This window comes from Pseudophryne corroboree, chromosome 2 (genome assembly GCF_028390025.1).
Source record: "Pseudophryne corroboree isolate aPseCor3 chromosome 2, aPseCor3.hap2, whole genome shotgun sequence".
Classification (NCBI taxonomy): domain Eukaryota; kingdom Metazoa; phylum Chordata; class Amphibia; order Anura; family Myobatrachidae; genus Pseudophryne; species Pseudophryne corroboree.
This window is the reverse complement of record NC_086445.1, coordinates 961,890,864-961,909,646: the sequence shown is the minus strand read 5'-3', so window position 1 is coordinate 961,909,646 and position 18,783 is coordinate 961,890,864. Positions and strand designations below refer to the sequence as shown.

Genomic DNA, 18,783 nt, shown 5'->3' with positions numbered 1-18,783 from the left:
CCTGCTCTAACATGATCCCTAGAGGAGGAGGTGGGCCCCGGTCAATGGGGCGTTAGGGGGATCTGAGCGGTTAAATAATGACCAGAAATCTGAGAAATAAAATAAAATGTTGTAACAGTACTGCGGTTTTGCCACACCCCTGCCCGGGAACCTGAAAATGATTAGATGCTAGCACAGTCTGAGATTTTTTTCTTCACTGCAAGGCTTGAGAAATCTCCCCCTATGGGGGTAATTCCAAGTTGATCGCAGCAGGAATTTTTTTTAGCAGTTGGGCAAAACCATGTGCACTGCAGGGGAGGCAGATATAACATGTGCAGATAGTTAGATTTGGGTGGGTTATTTTGTTTCTGTGCAGAGTAAATACTGGTTGCTTTATTTTTACATTGCAATTTAGTTTGCAGATTGAACACACCACACCCAAATCTAACTCACTCTGCACACGTTATATCTGCCCCCCCTGCAGTGCACATGGTTTTGCCCTACTGCTAAAAAATTTCCTGCTGCGATAAACTTGGAATTACCTCCTATATACAGTATGTAAGAGAGAGCAAAGCAGCAAGCATGCATAACTGAGGCGCTACTGCAATGCACTACACAAGTCTGTCACTGTGCGGCGTGCTATACCTCCCCCTCTTTCTCTGTGACAGTCACTGTCACTCACATGCAGGCGCGGGCACGGGAAGACGTTTTGCGCATGCCCAAACTTGAGTGCTCACCGGGAGCGTGCCCTGCCTCAGTTTTGTGTTGCGCAGGCGCACGTCGGCGGCGGCTCCCGGCATGCTGTGCGGCCGGTAAGGTATAGTAGTGTACAGTCATCATACTGAGCACTGAGCAGCAGCAACAGGAAGCGACCGCCGGTGTCTGACACAGAGGGAGTATGGCCGGGGAAATGACCATACTGGGTGAGTGACTTCCGCTGTTCCGGCCTCTGCTAGCCCGGGTGCTGCCAGTATAGTGCGCGCTGCTGTACAGGGGACCCGGGAGAGAGGGGCACAGTGATGTACAGCATAACCATAGGGCAACATACAATATAGTGTAATACATATCAGCACATCACTGACCATTGTGTCACTAATGTCATATACATCTGTCACTGCTGGGTGGCTTCGTCACATGTGACAGAGCAGAGGATGGGTTACACTGTACAGCAGACTGATCACTTGCTGTGCTCCTGGTGGAAACCCATTCACTCACATAAAGCTACTACACTGATCCTCATTACTGGCCATTGTGTTACTGGAATGCCACGTACCGGTGTGCTAGCATCTGCCATTGCTGAGTGGTTGCATCACATATAGCAGAGTTGGGTTACACTGTACAGCAGACTGATCTTTGCTCCTGGTGGAAACCTGTTCACTCACATAAAGCTACTACACTGATCCTCATTACTGCCCATTGTGTTACTGGAATGCCATGTACCTGTGTGCTAGCATCTGCCACTGCTGGGTGGTTGCATCACATATAGCAGAGGATGGGTTACACTGTACAGCAGACTGATCTTTGCTCCTAGTGGAAACCTGTTCACTCACATAAAGCTACTACACTGATCCTCATTACTGCCCATTGTGTTACTGGAATGCTATGTACCTGTGTGCTAGCATCTGCCATTGCTGGGTGGTTGCATCACATATAGCAGAGTTGGGTTACACTGTACAGCAGACTGATCTTTGCTCCTGGTGGAAACCTGTTCACTCACATAAAGCTACTACACTGATCCTCATTACTGCCCATTGTGTTACTGGAATGCCATGTACCTGTGTGCTAGCATCTGCCACTGCTGGGTGGTTGCATCACATATAGCAGAGGATGGGTTACACTGTACAGCAGACTGATCTTTGCTCCTAGTGGAAACCTGTTCACTCACATAAAGCTACTACACTGATCCTCATTACTGCCCATTGTGTTACTGGAATGCTATGTACCTGTGTGCTAGCATCTGCCATTGCTGGGTGGTTGCATCACATATAGCAGAGGATGGGTTACACTGTACAGCAGACTGATCTTTGCTCCTAGTGGAAACCTGTTCACTCACATAAAGCTACTACACTGATCCTCATTACTCACATCATACACAGATGCGTGTGTGCTTACATAACACACTCTACGCACACACGTATTGTTGCCTCTGTGATGCAAAAAGTACTTGTGTACCGCTGAGGCGTCCATTGAACCTACTCATCTAATATCCATGTGTCTGTAGCCTGTCTGCTCACCAGGGACCTCACTCTTGTACCTCAGGCGTGTCCCTGTCCTTGGGCTGATGCCTGATACATTGATAAGTTGAAATCTGGTTATACCGAAAGATGTGTGTGTCTCCACCGTCTGTCGATGACCGTTATCATCATAGGAACATAGAATCTGATGGCAGACAAGAATCTGTCATCATATCTCGTAATTATGGAATGAATCTGGGCTGCAAGCGTACCAGCAAGAAGGTGTTCACATGTCCTAGCTGAAAATTTGAGTCATGCTTAAGATCCCCTAAGACTATAAACAAACCTGTTACCATATGTTTGCAAGTTACTAATTTCTACTAGTGACGATGCTTGCTACTAATTGATTTCCTTTTCCTTGTATGCGTATATAATATTTTTTTGCTTTTTATTTTCATATATAATTTTTTTTAGATTGCAATGTTGTGTTCCCGTTGTTATTAACCTGTTAAACTAAACCTGAAAGACATCAAGGATTAGAACGATTCAACCTAATCTGTTACGGTCTGGCAGACACTGATATTTAGCTGGTTTATACCTATGCAAAATGAAAAGATACATTTACTATATATTGATACTTTTTTTTTATTAAAAAAAAAAAAAACTTGGCAAATATTTAAGTGCTCTTATATTTGCTTCATTACCGATATCAAGTTTACATGGGTGCATTCTTATCTAGGTATACTTTGTCTCATTAATTCTGTAACATATTAGTGACATATATGTACCAATGCAAATGATATACTTTTAAAAATAATTTCTGTATTTCCATAATACCAAGTGTAGGTTATAATGCTGCTTGTGGTTCCCATGAATATTACAATAGCGCTACATTATTTATAGGTAGATATATCTATATATCATGTATTTGCTGAGACGTTGGGTATTACAGGCCATATTTTTACAAAATTGGTCTTAAAATTTGACTGTTCTGTACATGTGAATAATCATTCAAAGCAACATTAAAACGGGGCGGAGTGTTTGTCCTAAAGTGTGACTGTACATAGGCAGACAGGATCTACCGCCAATGACTCGCATTTCTATCCCCATTGCCTTAGACTTTTTTATTAAATCAAACTTTAGTATACGTTTCAATCTGATGATATAGAAAGGAAATGCTACGGAACTGAGCTTTTTATTTCTATAATGTCCTAGTGGATACTGGGGTGACATTAGTACCATGAGGGTATAGATCGGGTCCATTGGAGCCTGGCACTTTAATAAATCATTAGTGTATGCTGGCTCCTCCCCTCTGCCCCTTCACCAGACTCAGTTTAGAAAAATGTGCCTAAGGAGCCAGGTGCATTCCTCTGGAGCTCCAGAGAGTTTTCTTCACAACTTTTATTTAGTTTGTTATTTTCAGGCAGCACTGGTTGGCAACCAGTCTGCCTGCGTCGTGGGACTTAGGGGGGACGGGACCGAACCAACCTCCTATAGGGTTAATGGTTCGTATCCCCGCTGACAGGACACAAAGCTCCTGAGGCGCTGTTTCACATACCCCAAGGGTGTGTGCGCACGCCGACAGCATGCCACCACCCCTAAGAAATGCTGAAGTAGACGCGGTGCGGTGAGTGATGACAACGGGGTTCCGGTTAGCGGGTCCCCGGTGACAAGTGGCAGCATTATGGCGCGGCGGTCACCTGGCTGCGAGCTTTGGTGCCTGCTGCGGACCCCAGACTGGCGCTGAGGTAAAGGGGGTTATTAGACTCCTTTTTTGCAAAAAAACACCATGTTTACAGCCAGTATAAACTATGAGGGACCACGTGCCATTGAGGGGGCGGGGCTTCCTGGAGAACGGGACCAGAGGCTGAAAGGTGCCATTTCCTGCTGCTGCTGACTGCCAGGCTGCATGCTGAAGCTGCTCCTCCACAGACCCAGCTGAATCACCAATTGTACTGGTACCAGGGGGTTTTATAGAGAGGGGGGAGCCATACAAGCGGTGGTGACACTACTGCCTTGCGCTATCTATCTATCTATCTATCTATCTATCTATCTATCTATCTATCTATCTATCTATCTATCTATCTATCTATCTATCTATCTATCCAATCGGCGGCACTCGTAAATGATCAGTCAAATACAGGGATGTGCTTCAACGTTTCGAGGACTTTATTTCCTCATCATCAGGATAAACAAACAGATAAAAACTTACGTTTAAATCCCCTCACCGCACCACGTGGATTCGGCTGGATCCGGAAGACAGAGGACGGCGCCCACGTATGACGTCATCATCCGCTCCCCATCACCATAACAACCGATTAACAAACACTGTGACAGATAAAAACGGCATGATGAGGTTACAGATGCACATCGGGAATACTTATATAAGTATGCAGGAACCTGAGGGGTTAGAATCATTCAAAGGCATGATTACTAATATTAATACAGAGTTAACTACAGCCAGACAGGAAAGGCAGACCCTTAAACAATCTGCAGATTATTTTTTGCTTAAGGCTGCTGACCACAGACAGGCTCCTCAGCCCCCTCTGTTGGTCTCTCATAAACGCACGCTCCCACAGGTCCCGCAGTCTCACTCTGATTCTGAATTACCTGCGCTGGATGAGGGAGAGGTAGATGTGGAAGATGACAATTCTTTGTCTCCGGGAGGAATTGTTTCTTAATGTGAAACCAAAATCCTCTGCCACCTTTCTTATATCAAAGGAATTAACTACCTTTCTAAAGAGGCGTGGGTCAATCCTGACAAGAAATTCCAAACTCCTTAACGGTTACTAAATTCCTTTCCTTTCCCTCCTGAGGATAGGAAAGTATGGGAAAATCCCCCGTCCGTGGATACTTCAGTGTCCAGGCTGTCACGTAAAATTGTACTGCCTGTACCTGGGGCTATATCTCTCAAAGACCCAGCTGACCGCAAAATTGAGACTACACTCAAATCAATTTTATACTGCGGTGGGCGTAGCTCAAAGGCCCACTATAGCTTGCGGCTGGATTTCTAGTGCCATGGTAAAATGATTTGAGAATATAATAAGGGGGTTTGACTTCCTGCCTCAGGATGAGATCATGACACTACTGCATCATGGGGGTAATTCCAAGTTGATCGCAGCAGGAATTCTGTTAGCAATTGGGCAAAACCATGTGCACTGCAGGGGAGGCAGATATAACATGTGCAGAGAGAGTTAGATTTGGGTGTGGTGTGTTCAATCTGCAATCTAATTTGCAGTGTAAAAATAAAGCAGCCAGTATTTACCCTGCACAGAAATAAAATAACCCACCCAAATCTAACTCTCTCTGCAAATGTTATATCTGCCACACCTGCAGTGCACATGGTTTTGCCCAACTGCTAAAAAAAATTTCCTGCTGCGATCAACTTGGAATTACCCCCCATATCCAGGATGCTGCAAATTTTATGAATGAGGCCATTAAAGAATTATGTCTCAATGGCTGTACCACAGCAGGGCTCTATGGCTGCGACAATGGTCAGTGGATGCTGATTCCAAGAAAGGTGTGGAGAATCTTCCTTTTACAGGGGATGCCTTGTTTGGGGAAGAACTGAACAAGTGGATTTCTCTGGCGACAGCGGGTAGGTCTACCTATCTGCTGTCTGCTGCTCCTCCTGCTAGACGTCCCTACCCCGGGCCCTCTCTGCAGTCCGTTCGGGTGTCCAGAGTCAGAGGTGTCTCAAATGCTGCTAGAGGAAATCGCGGTAAGTCCCGTAAATCAGCGGCTGCTGGATCTCTGAACCAGGGCTCGGGATCCTCATCCACTAAGCCCTCCGCGTGACGGTTGGTCCCAGCAGCAGGGTGACTTTCAGGTAGGTGCTTGCCTTCACCACTTCGCCCATGTGTGGGTACAGTCCTGCCCGGATCCTTGGGTGAGGGACCTCATATCCCAAGGATACCGATTAGAATTTCAAGTACTACCTCCTCTCTGATTCTTCAAGTCAAGCTTACCAGCTTCACCCGTAGCAAGGGTTACCTTGCAAGACGCCATTCAAAAACTGCTACACTGTGGTCCAGTGTCTCCTCCGTTACACCACAGGGGGTTTTACTCCAGTCTATTTGTTGTACCGAAACCGGACGGTTCGGCACGGCCCATCTTGAACCTAAAATCTCTGAACCCGTATCTACGTGTGTTTAAGTTCAAGATGGAGTCCCTGAGGGCAGTGGTCTCCGGTCTGGATGAGGGGGAGTTCCTAGTATACCTGGATATCAAGGATGCTTATCTGCACATCCCAATATGGCCCCCTCATCAGGCTTACCTCCAGTTCGCTATACTGGACCACCACTTCCAGTTTCAGGCCTTACCCTTTGGTCTCTCCATAGCTCTGAGGGTGTTCACAAAGGTCATGGCGGAGATGATGCTGCAATTGCGCAGTATGGGAGTCAACATAGTCCCTTACTTGGACGATCTCCTGATAAAGGCGGTGTCCAGGGAGCGTCTGCTACACAGCATCGGCTTGACTACTCGCCTTCTTACAGAACGTGGGTGGATCCTGAATTTCCAAAAATCTTACCTGGAACAGTCACAGAAAATTCAGTTCCTAGGAATGATACTGGACACTGTCTCAGAAAGTATTCCTTCCAATTGACAAGGCCCAGGCTATCCAGGCTATGGTCCGCTCTGTGCTCATTCCCCGCAAGATCTCAGTTCATCTTTGCATCCGCTTACTGGGCAAGATGGTAGCCTCCTACGAGGCAATCCAGTACGGCAGATTTCATGCCCATCCATTCCAGCTGGATCTGCTGGACAAGTGGTCAGGGTCTCACCTGCACATGCATCAGAGTATAGTTCTGTCGCCAAAAGCACATATCTCCCTGTTATAGTGGCTACAAGTCCCTCACCTTGTGGAGTGTCGAAGTTTCAGTACCCAGTCCTGGATTCTACTGACAACGGATGCCAGCTTCCAAGGTTGGAGGGCTGTGACCCAGGGGGCTCAGTTCCAGAGGAAGTGGTCGAGTCAGGAATCTGCACTCCCGATAAATGTTCTGGATCTCAGGGCAATTTACAATGCTCTTCTGCAAGCCTCCTCTCTTCTCCGAAATTAAGCCATCCAGGTGCAGTCGGACAACACCACGGCGGTGGCGTACATAAACCGGCAGGGAGGAACAAAAACCAGGGCCGCAATGCGAGAGGTGTCGCGGATACTCCTCTGGACGGAAGCTAACGCAAGCCATATTCATTCCAGGCGTGGACAATTGGGAAGCGGACTTCCTCAACAGGCACGACCTGCATCCGGGAGAATGGGGCCCACAGATAGACCTGATGGCTTCTCGTCTCAACAGGAAGCTTCGCCGTTACTGGTCCAGAATGTGGGATCCGCAGGCTGCAGCAGTGGACGCTCTGACGGCTCAGGGGTCTTACCAGTTCGTATACCTGTTTCCTCCAATCCCTTTAATTTCCAGAGTTCTAAAAAGACTCCAAAGGGAAAGCGTTCAGGCAATTCTGATTGCTCCAGATTGGCCTCAACGGGCCTGGTATGCAGACCTCCTGACCATGTCTCTGGAGGAACCCTGTCCTCTGCCGCTTCTGAAGGACCTTCTTCAACAAGGACCGTTCCTCTATCCAGATTAACTACGGCTACGTTTGACGGCTTGGAAGTTGAGAGGGAGATTCTAGCCAGAAAAGGTCTCCCATCCAAAGTTATTTCCTTTATGGTCCAGGCCCGTAAGGTGGTCACATCAAAACATTACCCCCGTATCTGGAAGAAATATGATTCTTGGTGTGAGGGTAGAAAATATTCTCCTGCAGAGTTTCAACTTGAACGTTTTCTGCTCTTCCTGCAAGCAGGCGTGGATATGGGCCTAAGGTTAGGCTCCATCAAGGTTCAGATTTCGTCTCTCTCCCATCTTCTTCCAGAAACAACTGGCGGTACTTCCGGAAGTACAGACATTCCTGAAGGGTGTTCTTCGCATTCAACCACCCTTTGTCCCTCCCACGGCTCCGTGGGATTTCAATGTGGTATTGACCTTTCTCCAGTCGGACTGGTTTGAACCCTTGCACAGGGTGGACTTGAAATATCTGACCTGTCTTACTTGCTGTCATGTTGCTGTCTTTAGCCTCTGCTAGACGTGTGTCATAATTGGGGGCCTTGTCCTGTAAGAGCCCATATTTGATATTTCACGAGGATAGGGCGGAGCTCAGGACTCGCCCACTGTTTTTGCAGAAAGTCGTTTCGGCCTTTCACATTATTCAACCGATAGTGGTTCCGGTACTGTTGGATATGTCGGTTGCTCCAAAGTCCTTTGAACGTTGTGAGGGCTTTGCGGATTTACATTAAGAGGATAGCTCGTCACAGGAAGTCTGACTCGCTGTTTGTCCTTTTGACGATACCAAAATTGGATGTCCTGCTTCTAAGCAGTCCATTGCTCGTTGGCTCAGATTGACCATTCAACAAGCCTATCCTTCGGCAGTGTTGCCACTGCAGAGTTCTATCCAGGCCCACTCCACAAGGTCGGTGGGTTCTTCCTGGGCGGCTGCCCGGGGTGTCTCGGCCTTACAGTTGTGCCGTGCAGCTACTTGGTCTGGTTCGCACACGTTTGTAAAGTTCTATGGGTTCGACACCTTGGTCAGGCGGTTTTGCAGGGGTCTCAGCACTCTCCCACCCGTTCTCGGAGCTTTGGGACTTCCCTATGGTACTAATGTCATCCCAGTATCCACTAGGACGTTAGAGAAAATAGGAGTTTAATACCTACTGTTAATTCCTTTTTCTCGTAGTCCGTAGTGGATACTGGGTGCCCGCCTCAATGCTTCGTGTTCCTGCTTACCTGGTTGTAAGTGTTCTTGGTTGGGTCTGCTGTTGCTGTCCCTGTTCCATGTTTGGTTAGCGTTGCTATCCTTTGTTATTGTTAGCGTTGCTGTCCTCTGTTCTACTTAGTGCTGCTATCCTTTTATTACTGTTGTGTGTTGGTGCGTTACCTCACCGCTTTCGTAGTATTTCCTTCTCTCATGGTATGTCCGTCTCCTCGGGCACAGTTTTCCTAGGCTGAGTCTGGTGGAGGGGCGTAGAGGGAAGGAGCCAGCAGACACTAATGATTTCTTAAAGTGCCAGGCTCCAATGGACCCGATCTATACCCTCATGGTACTAATGTCATCCCAGTATCCACTACGGTCTACGAGAAAAGGAATTACCGGTAGGTATTAAATTCCTATTTTCCGGTTATCTTAACATATGTTTTTTCCTCCCAAATTCCAAATCAGGTTCTGCTATTTTGGCTCTCCTGTTAGCCGGATACCTGGCACAGCAGTATTTGCCTATGCCTACCCCAAAGGTGATTGGCATAGATCTTGGGACAACGTATTGTTCGGTTGGTGTGTTCCATCCTGGAACGGGAGAAGTGAAAGTCATTACAGACAGCAGCGGCCACCAGAGTATACCAAGTATGGTGTCCTTTACTGAGGAGGATGTGTATGTGGGATACGACAGTCTGGAGCTTGCTGATTCCAATCCGCAGAACACCATATATGATGCCAAAAGATTTATTGGAAAAATCTTTACCCCTGGGGAGTTGGAAAGGGAAAGTGACCGGTATCCATTCAAAGTAAGTATATGTGTTTCAGATATATGGACAGACTACAGGAAAACGCATAGGGCGGTATCCTATTAGCAGCAGTACTTTACCACTGCTAATAGGATCGCCGGGGCCATCCTATTAGCCCCGATGCTAGCATCCTTTCTCCCCGATGCCGTGGCTTATCAGGAAATATGCTTCAGGTGCCTCAGGCACCTGAAGCATAATCCGCGATAAGTGGCTGCCGGAACTGCAATAACACATGGTATCGGGGACTTATCCTTGATCCCATGTGTTTTCGTGCGATCACAGGTCTTATTTTGGCCAATCAAAATGACCTCTGAATACTGAAATAATGACCTTCGGTTACCAATAGCAATATGCGGCTGTTTTGATAGGCCGAAATCGCATCAGGGCTAATAGGATACCGCCAAAAGTTTCCTAAACTGATCTCGAACAGACCTTATCATAAAGCCACAGGTGTATGTATGTATGTGTGTGTGTATGTATGTATGTGTGTATATATATATATATATATATATATATATATATATATATATATATATTTTATATACACTGCTCAAAAAAATAAAGGGAACACTAAAATAACACATCCTAGATCTGAATTAATGAAATATTCTTATTAAATACTTTGTTCTTTACATAGTTGAATGTGCTGACAACAAAATCACACAAAAATGATCAATGGAAATCAAATTTTGTTAACCCATGGAGGTCTGGATTTGGAGTCACCCTGAAAATTAAAGTGGAAAAACACACTACAGGCTGTTCCAACTTTGATGTAATGTCCTTAAAACAAGTCAAAATGATGCTCAGTAGTGTGTGTGGCCTCCACGTGCATCAGATCTAGGATGTGTTATTTTAGTGTTCCCTTTATTTTTTTGAGCAGTGTATAATTATATGCTACAGTACAAGCTAGGCTACTCTTTTGAATAGTGGCCTATTGATCATGCATGTTCCAAAAGACACTTCATTGTGCACATAAGGAGGATTAGACACATTCACTGTAATATAAAAATAAATCTTGTCCCTTTTCGTTGGTGAGATTATGGGGTTGATGGATCAAGCAATGAGATCAAGGTAGCATTTATCAAGTATAATATAAAATGCTAGAAGATGATTAGTTACTATGGCAACTTCTCCACTGCTTTCTGCAAACATCAACCCATATAGTCTGTATTTCTGTCTGTGTGAGCAGCACGACCCCCAGTTTATTGCATATAGTAAGCAGGATATGAGTTTTTTTTCAGCTCTGTAAAACATCTGTTTTCCTTGATCTTCATTCTTGGAGGCATATTATTATTATTATTATTATTATTATTATGATGGATAGAAGTTTTGTGCTGAATGCTGCACCTGATTGCACTCAGTCCAGTCCTTGGGCTGCAGCAATATGCACAGTATTTATATTATGCACTTTTTATTTTATTTTTGGAGTGCTGACGAGTTTTGCAGCCTTGTTTGATCAGAGTCTTATCCAGACACACCGGTTCCTGGTTGTGGAGTTTACAATTTACTTTCCCTACCACTGGCACATAAATGAGCGCACATGTGACAAGGACCTTAGGAAGAACATAGAGCGTAAACATATAATCTCCATGCACATAGATGGATGGGTCAGTGCGATGAATCCTTACCAACCACTGGCTGTCAGATTGTTATTCAGCTGCCTAATGGAGTAACAGCCATTGCATAGCTACTGGGGGAGACTCGGGCAGATTCAGTTAGCTGTGAGGTTCTGTCTCTGCATGTTTCAGGTTATTGTAGAAGGTAAAACCTTGCTTATTTTTGCTCACACTTGTATGGGCACAAGCAAAAATAAGAAAAGCTTCCTACGCTAATATATATAGCACAGGGTATCAACACGCGCGATCTCGCAGCTAATTGAATCTGCCCCAAAAATGGTAATGGATAGTTCCGAACATTCGTTAAGGAGTCTACTAAAAACCTACCAATCACCTGCAGAATTATTCTACTGCACAGAGAGGAAATCTGGGAAGGAATGGTGTCCGCTTCTCAATATTTAGTTCTGATCATCTAAAACTGTTACATAATTATTTTACATGTTGTTAGCCACAGCCCCTTATAGACAGCAATTGACCATTTTACAATTTTTGGTCTCTTTTAAATAGAAAGTATTCTTCTTCTCTTCCTCCTCCTCTTCTTATTCTTTTGTCTTCCTTCTTCCTCTTCTTATTTTTCCTCCTCCTTCTTCCTTCCCAAAATCCCTTTGGCTAGGAAGTGGAACATTGGGGTGCTATAAATGATGGTCTCCTTGGTTATACAATATGCATTCCAAGCTGTGTGTGATGTACTAACTGTGCTAAAATGCCTTGCTTTTAGGTTCTCAGTAAAGATGGTGAAGCGGTTTATTCTATTACAACCAACGAAACGTTTACAGTAACTCCTGAATACATTGGCTCACAGCTACTTCTAAGGCTAAAGAAGATGGCAGAAGAGTACCTTGGCCTTCCTGTCTCTAAGGCGGTTATTTCAGTGCCCGCAGAGTTCGATGAGAGACAGCGCAACTATACAGTTAAAGCCGCTAATCTTGCTGGTATGTGATTCATCTTGTGTAGCTCCTTTTGTGACGGAGATGATTTCTTTGTGTGAGGTAGAAACAGAAGATCTGTGTTGAGGCAGATTTTTTTTTTTTTTGTAGCAATAATGACTATTTTGAAATACTTAGGTTTAATTATACTGTTTAGGTGTAAATTTTAAGAATGTTGTTTAGGTATGTGGTCATTGTGTTTATTTTTCAAAGTTCACAATTAATAGTAATTTGCTGGTGCTCAATAGAACCACTGCCTGAAATTGCCTGTTGAACTCTTGGAAGTGCACTGTTCTTGCCAGTTGACAGACAGGTTGAGTAATTCATCTTTATTAGCAACCGTGGAAACATACTTTGGACTGTACTGATTGGTGCTCTGGTCATAGATGTTGTTGGGGAATGTCCAGATATTCACAAAATATTTCTTAAATGCAGCATTTTCTTACAAGCTTTTCTCAAATGCATCTAAGTCTTCGACAGACGGAGTCAGGCCGGAGTCTTATTTTACATATTTGTTCCAGTAAATTGTAGTGTTTAGCATACTTAATTTAATTAGGCAGCATTATTTTTTGATTGGATTTGCTTGTTTAAATATGAGGCCCAATTAGAGCAATTGGTTGCTGACTGCAGAGATACGGTTTAAAAGTATGCCACCTTACTTTTTAAGATGTGAATTACTTGTCATTCTATCCTTGTGCTTTCTTTACTCAGGTCTAGATATTCTACGAGTCATCAATGAACCAACAGCCGCGGCAATGGCTTACGGGTTACATAAGGTTGACGTGTTTAATGTCCTAGTGGTGGATTTGGGAGGAGGCACATTGGACGTTTCCCTGCTGAATAAACAGGGGGGAATGTTCCTAACACGAGCTATGGCAGGTAATAATAGCAATTGTTTGTCCGATCCCAGTGAATGTATCTAATATTACATCAGTTTAAAAGACTTTGTAGCCACCTGTGTTTTTGTCTCTTTTTAAATCTCATTTCTCAATTAAAGGGGAATAGTTTATGAAATGTTGTTTGTAAAATGCTTTTGGGCACTTTAATGCGGACATTGTCTCACTAGTGATTATAGTTGCATCATTTTCATTTTGTCATGGTCCTGCTGCAATTTGTTAGAAACCTTTAGTAATGTGTTTCGCAACCAATCTATTAGTTTCTATTGGTTCTAACATTTGAAAAAACTAGGTTCTTCACGTAGACTGAGTTTGTTAAATTTTGATTCCTTATCACTTCTGCTCCTAATTCTCTTTATAGGTAACAATAAACTAGGAGGCCAAGACTTCAATCAAAGACTGTTACAGTACTTATATGATGATATTCATACCACCTATGGGTCACTGCCGTCCCATAAGGAAGAAATCCACAGGCTCAGGCAATCTGTGGAAGCCGTCAAGTTGAACCTCACACTGTATAATTCCTCCTGGGTGCATGTGCCTTTAACGTTGGCTGCACAACCACCAACAACTCCTGAAGAGGGTGACCAAGGGGAGAACAACATAGAGGGGGGTCAACATCGGGAAGAGCTACAAGATGGGAAGAGTACTGTTAAACAGGTACAATTTAAAACCGAAATTACACGGAAGCTCTTTGAGCATTTGAACGATGACCTTTTCCAGAAGATCCTAATACCCATAGAACGTGTATTAAAGGAAGGGCACCTTCAGAAGGATGAAGTGGATGAAATTGTTCTAGTTGGCGGGTCTACACGGATACCCCACATACGCCAAGTCATCCGAGACTTTTTCGGCAAAGAACCCAACACATCAGTGGACCCAGATCTGGCTGTAGTGATTGGTGTGGCAATACAAGCAGGGATCATGGGGGGCTCCTGGCCTCTTCAAGTCAGTGCAATAGAAATACCCAATAGACACTTACGGAAAACTAACTTCAATTGAATAGTTCATGCGGTCGCTTCTGCCCACTGTTTCCGGTTATGTATTGAAGATCGGTGACCTGCTGTCATATGTGGGCATCACATCTGAGCCGTGATTCACTGCTTTGTTGATCCAGTGTACCGATCCGTAGACATCGATGCTTGAGGATCCGACAGGGATTCAGCAAATGACAGCAGGTTAAAAATCCCTGACTTGCAGACCCCGATAATTTTTTGGTCAGACTCGGTGAATCGTGGTATTCCATCTTGTTGGATTTCCCCAATTCGCTGGCCCAGGCATCTACAACATGGGAAATTGCCCCGATATTTGTCAGATGTATGGGCCCCAGAACTTTTACATCTGCCCTTAAGAGATCTATTTATTTATTGTTAAGAACTTCTAAGAAAGATGTTTTTGGAGATTTATTCACTTTGTGTGGGTGAAAGAATCTACTGGTATATTTATTAAATTTTGTACTATTTCTGCCCATGGTCCACACGTAACATACTTGAATGTAAACACGGCCCCTATATTTAATGTACAGAAGCCTTGAATTATCTTTATTTTATTTTTCGCTAACTTTTTGTACAGTGTATATGTATATGTATGTATGTATGTATGTGTATATATACAATCCGTGTCAGCCTGGCACTCCCTTCAACAAGAAAAAATCACCTGCACCGGTGCCTTCATAGACGTGAAGATACAGACTTGGAGATGCGGCACTCTGGTTCACTTAAGTAGCAATGACGGGTGTGGAGTCCCTTGTTCAGGTCAACGTTTCAATATTTTATTTATATTGTCATCAGGATACAAACTTACATAAAACAAACATACCTTTATACAAGTCCCCCACCACGTGAATGCCGGCATCGGAGCGGGACTGCATCCCCGCCCCTTTGCTGTGCTGAAAATAGACGTCATAAACATCAGCCCATTAAGCCACCGTGTTGTTACCATAGCAACCAAACAAAGTAACGAGACATCAAAAGCAACATGGTTACATCAGTTTAAACAAGTTTTAAAGCAAACGTATACATAACAATTGCACTGTTACCGCAATGCTGCATAAGAAATACTTTCATTCAGTCCCCTAGGGGCCATTACATCGAGGCGGTGGATCCATTGTGCTTCACAGCGCAATAGTTGTAAGGATCTATTACCCCCTCTGATGTTAATTGGAACCGTGTCAATCATACGGTATCTAAGACTTGCGAGAGGATGTTTAAGGAGCGCAAAATGACGGGCAACGGGTTGGTCGCTTGTACCCGAAGCGATTGCGGCTCGTATGGCAGCCCGGTGGTTGCCCATGCGCTCCTTAAACTTGCTCTCGGTTTTGCCAATATAAGATAAGCCACAGGGGCAAACTATTTGGTAAATTACAAACGAGGAGTTACAAGTAAAGTGGTGTCTAATAAAGAATTGTTTACCTGATTGAGGGTGACAGAACACATCCCCCGTGAGGAGGAATTGGCAGGTAGTGCAGGTGCACTTAAAGCAACCTACCCGAGTGTTAGACAAGAAAGTAGGTTTCTTGATGGGCCGTACAGAAGTCAAAGTTTTAACTAGGGAATCTTTCAGATTTTTTCCCCTTGAAAAACAGGGCATTAAAGTATGTTCCTGTAGATTTAACTTATCATCACTTTGGATAATGGGCCATAATTTTTTTGCTTTATTAATAATTTCTGGTGAGCACACATTATATCTGCTCACCCAAGGTAGTTTATTTTTATTTTTATTTCTGTTTTTCGGACTTCTAGGCTCTATTATATCATCTCTAGATAATAGTTTAGAGCGCTCCATCCTTAATACTTTTTCTTTACATTGTAGTAACAATTTTAATTTGTATCCCCGTTCAAGAAATTGATTAATCATTTCATCAAGCTGCTCAATTGCAGTCTGTCTGTCGCTATTAATCCTCATCACCCTTATCATTTGGGAGTATGGTAAACCATTAATTAATGCTCTGGGGTGACAGCTCTGTGGTTTTAGTAACATGTTCCTGTCAGTTTCTTCGCCAAAGAAACTGACAGGAACATGTTACTAAAACCACAGAGCTGTCACCCCAGAGCATTAATTAATGGTTTACCATACTCCCAAATGATAAGGGTGATGAGGATTAATAGCGACAGACAGACTGCAATTGAGCAGCTTGATGAAATGATTAATCAATTTCTTGAACGGGGATACAAATTAAAATTGTTACTACAATGTAAAGAAAAAGTATTAAGGATGGAGCGCTCTAAACTATTATCTAGAGATGATATAATAGAGCCTAGAAGTCCGAAAAACAGAAATAAAAATAAAAATAAACTACCTTGGGTGAGCAGATATAATGTGTGCTCACCAGAAATTATTAATAAAGCAAAAAAATTATGGCCCATTATCCAAAGTGATGATAAGTTAAATCTACAGGAACATACTTTAATGCCCTGTTTTTCAAGGGGAAAAAATCTGAAAGATTCCCTAGTTAAAACTTTGACTTCTGTACGGCCCATCAAGAAACCTACTTTCTTGTCTAACACTCGGGTAGGTTGCTTTAAGTGCACCTGCACTACCTGCCAATTCCTCCTCACGGGGGATGTGTTCTGTCACCCTCAATCAGGTAAACAATTCTTTATTAGACACCACTTTACTTGTAACTCCTCGTTTGTAATTTACCAAATAGTTTGCCCCTGTGGCTTATCTTATATTGGCAAAACCGAGAGCAAGTTTAAGGAGCGCATGGGCAACCACCGGGCTGCCATACGAGCCGCAATCGCTTCGGGTACAAGCGACCAACCCGTTGCCCGTCATTTTGCGCTCCTTAAACATCCTCTCGCAAGTCTTAGATACCGTATGATTGACACGGTTCCAATTAACATCAGAGGGGGTAATAGATCCTTACAACTATTGCGCTGTGAAGCACAATGGATCCACCGCCTCGATGTAATGGCCCCTAGGGGACTGAATGAAAGTATTTCTTATGCAGCATTGCGGTAACAGTGCAATTGTTATGTATACGTTTGCTTTAAAACTTGTTTAAACTGATGTAACCATGTTGCTTTTGATGTCTCGTTACTTTGTTTGGTTGCTATGGTAACAACACGGTGGCTTAATGGGCTGATGTTTATGACGTCTATTTTCAGCACAGCAAAGGGGCGGGGATGCAGTCCCGCTCCGATGCCGGCATTCACGTGGTGGGGGACTTGTATAAAGGTATGTTTGTTTTATGTAAGTTTGTATCCTGATGACAATATAAATAAAATATTGAAACGTTGACCTGAACAAGGGACTCCACACCCGTCATTGCTACTTAAGTGAACCAGAGTGCCGCATCTCCAAGTCTGTATCTATGTGTATATATATATATATATGTATATATATATATATATATATATATATATATAAATTATACAGTTGCATTGTTCTCATTTCTGTTTAAATTATGCCAACAACAGATGTATTAACCTGGAGAAGGCATAAGGAAGTGATAAACCAGTGATGTGTGCAAGGTGATAAACACACCAGCCAATCAGATCCTAACTGTTAATTTACATATTGGAGCTGATTGGCTGGTGCCTTTATCACCTTGCACATATCACTGGTTTATCACCTCCTTATGCCTTCTCCAGGTTAATCCCACTGTTTGGTATAGGTGTGCTCTGTAGAGGCTTTGTGACATCCATGCAGCATAATAATTCTTATGAAATGGCAAAGCCCTGGCCCAACATGATGCGATTTGCACAGTGGTGAGCGTAACTCTTCCACTTATTACAGACCTGTCCTATTTGGCATTACAGTGCTGCTAAAGGATGAATTGGGTATATTCCATTTGAGTCTTTAACAGACTCTAGGAATATTTGAATTATATTGTTTTTACATTCCGAATAAAGCGGCATACAGACGTGTCCTCATACATCTTTTCTGCAGTCACGCTCAACAGCCCCTCTTGGCACGTCCCGTAAGACACTACTGGCTTCGGGTGTCTTTTTTTTTTTTTATTTCTTTTTTGAAACTGGGTGGAGACTGTGCTGATTAATTTGATATGACTTGTATATCTGTGTGCGACTGAGGGGTAATTAATATCTGACTGCTGGGCTGCTAATTTTGCTGTCCTGCGTTCAGATAATCACCGCCTCCAGGGGGAGTGTAAATTCGCCGTGCAAGTGTGCGATCCTATGAGCTGCTAAAGTCCACTGTGTGCAGTCTCTGCGCAGCCCAGGACTTACTCCTGCAGTGCGATCACATCCGTCTGATCGGGGCCGGAGCTGACGTCACACACTCTCCCTGAAGACGCTTGAGCACGCCTGTGTTTTTCCGGACACTCCCAATAAATGGTCAGTTACCACCAACAAACGGCTACCTCCTGTGAATCACCTTGCGAACGCCCGTGCAAACTGATTTTTTTTGTTGTCCGACGTGCATGCGCATTGCGGTGCATGCGCAGTTAGGACCTGATCGCCCACTGCAAAAAGGATGCAGCGGCTCTTTTCTATGCCGAGTTCCATTTTGCTTCATATACAGTCTTGTCGCACACAGATATACAAGTGTCACATATCAAATTAATCAGCACAATCTGTGCGTCTTAACTGCATTATATTGCAACTAAGACGCATTTTTCTGCATAAAAGACGCCTGATGTTAGAGTTGCACGGGTCGTGGCGGCTCGCACC

General features: G+C 43.9%; 1 protein-coding gene across 1 annotated transcript; it reads left to right on the top strand.

The window, feature by feature from the left end:
• The first annotated feature begins 730 nt into the window (after positions 1 to 730).
• Positions 731 to 15,090, top strand: HSPA13 (heat shock protein family A (Hsp70) member 13). The gene is made up of 5 exons (XM_063956343.1): positions 731 to 902; positions 9,369 to 9,709; positions 12,044 to 12,257; positions 12,963 to 13,130; positions 13,509 to 15,090. Exons 1-5 carry the CDS (start codon positions 878 to 880, stop codon positions 14,147 to 14,149), a joined length of 1,389 nt encoding a protein of 462 aa, XP_063812413.1. The 5' UTR covers positions 731 to 877; the 3' UTR covers positions 14,150 to 15,090.
• Positions 15,091 to 18,783: the final 3,693 nt, after the last annotated feature.

Excerpts from the sequence above, each read along its gene's own strand:
- HSPA13 (XM_063956343.1), top strand. The coding sequence starts at position 878 with ATGGCCGGGGAAATGACCATACTGG. Across the intron at positions 9,710-12,043 it reads GTGACCGGTATCCATTCAAA|GTTCTCAGTAAAGATGGTGA; the intron begins GTAAGTATATGT and ends CCTTGCTTTTAG. Across the intron at positions 12,258-12,962 it reads TAAAGCCGCTAATCTTGCTG|GTCTAGATATTCTACGAGTC; the intron begins GTATGTGATTCA and ends TTCTTTACTCAG.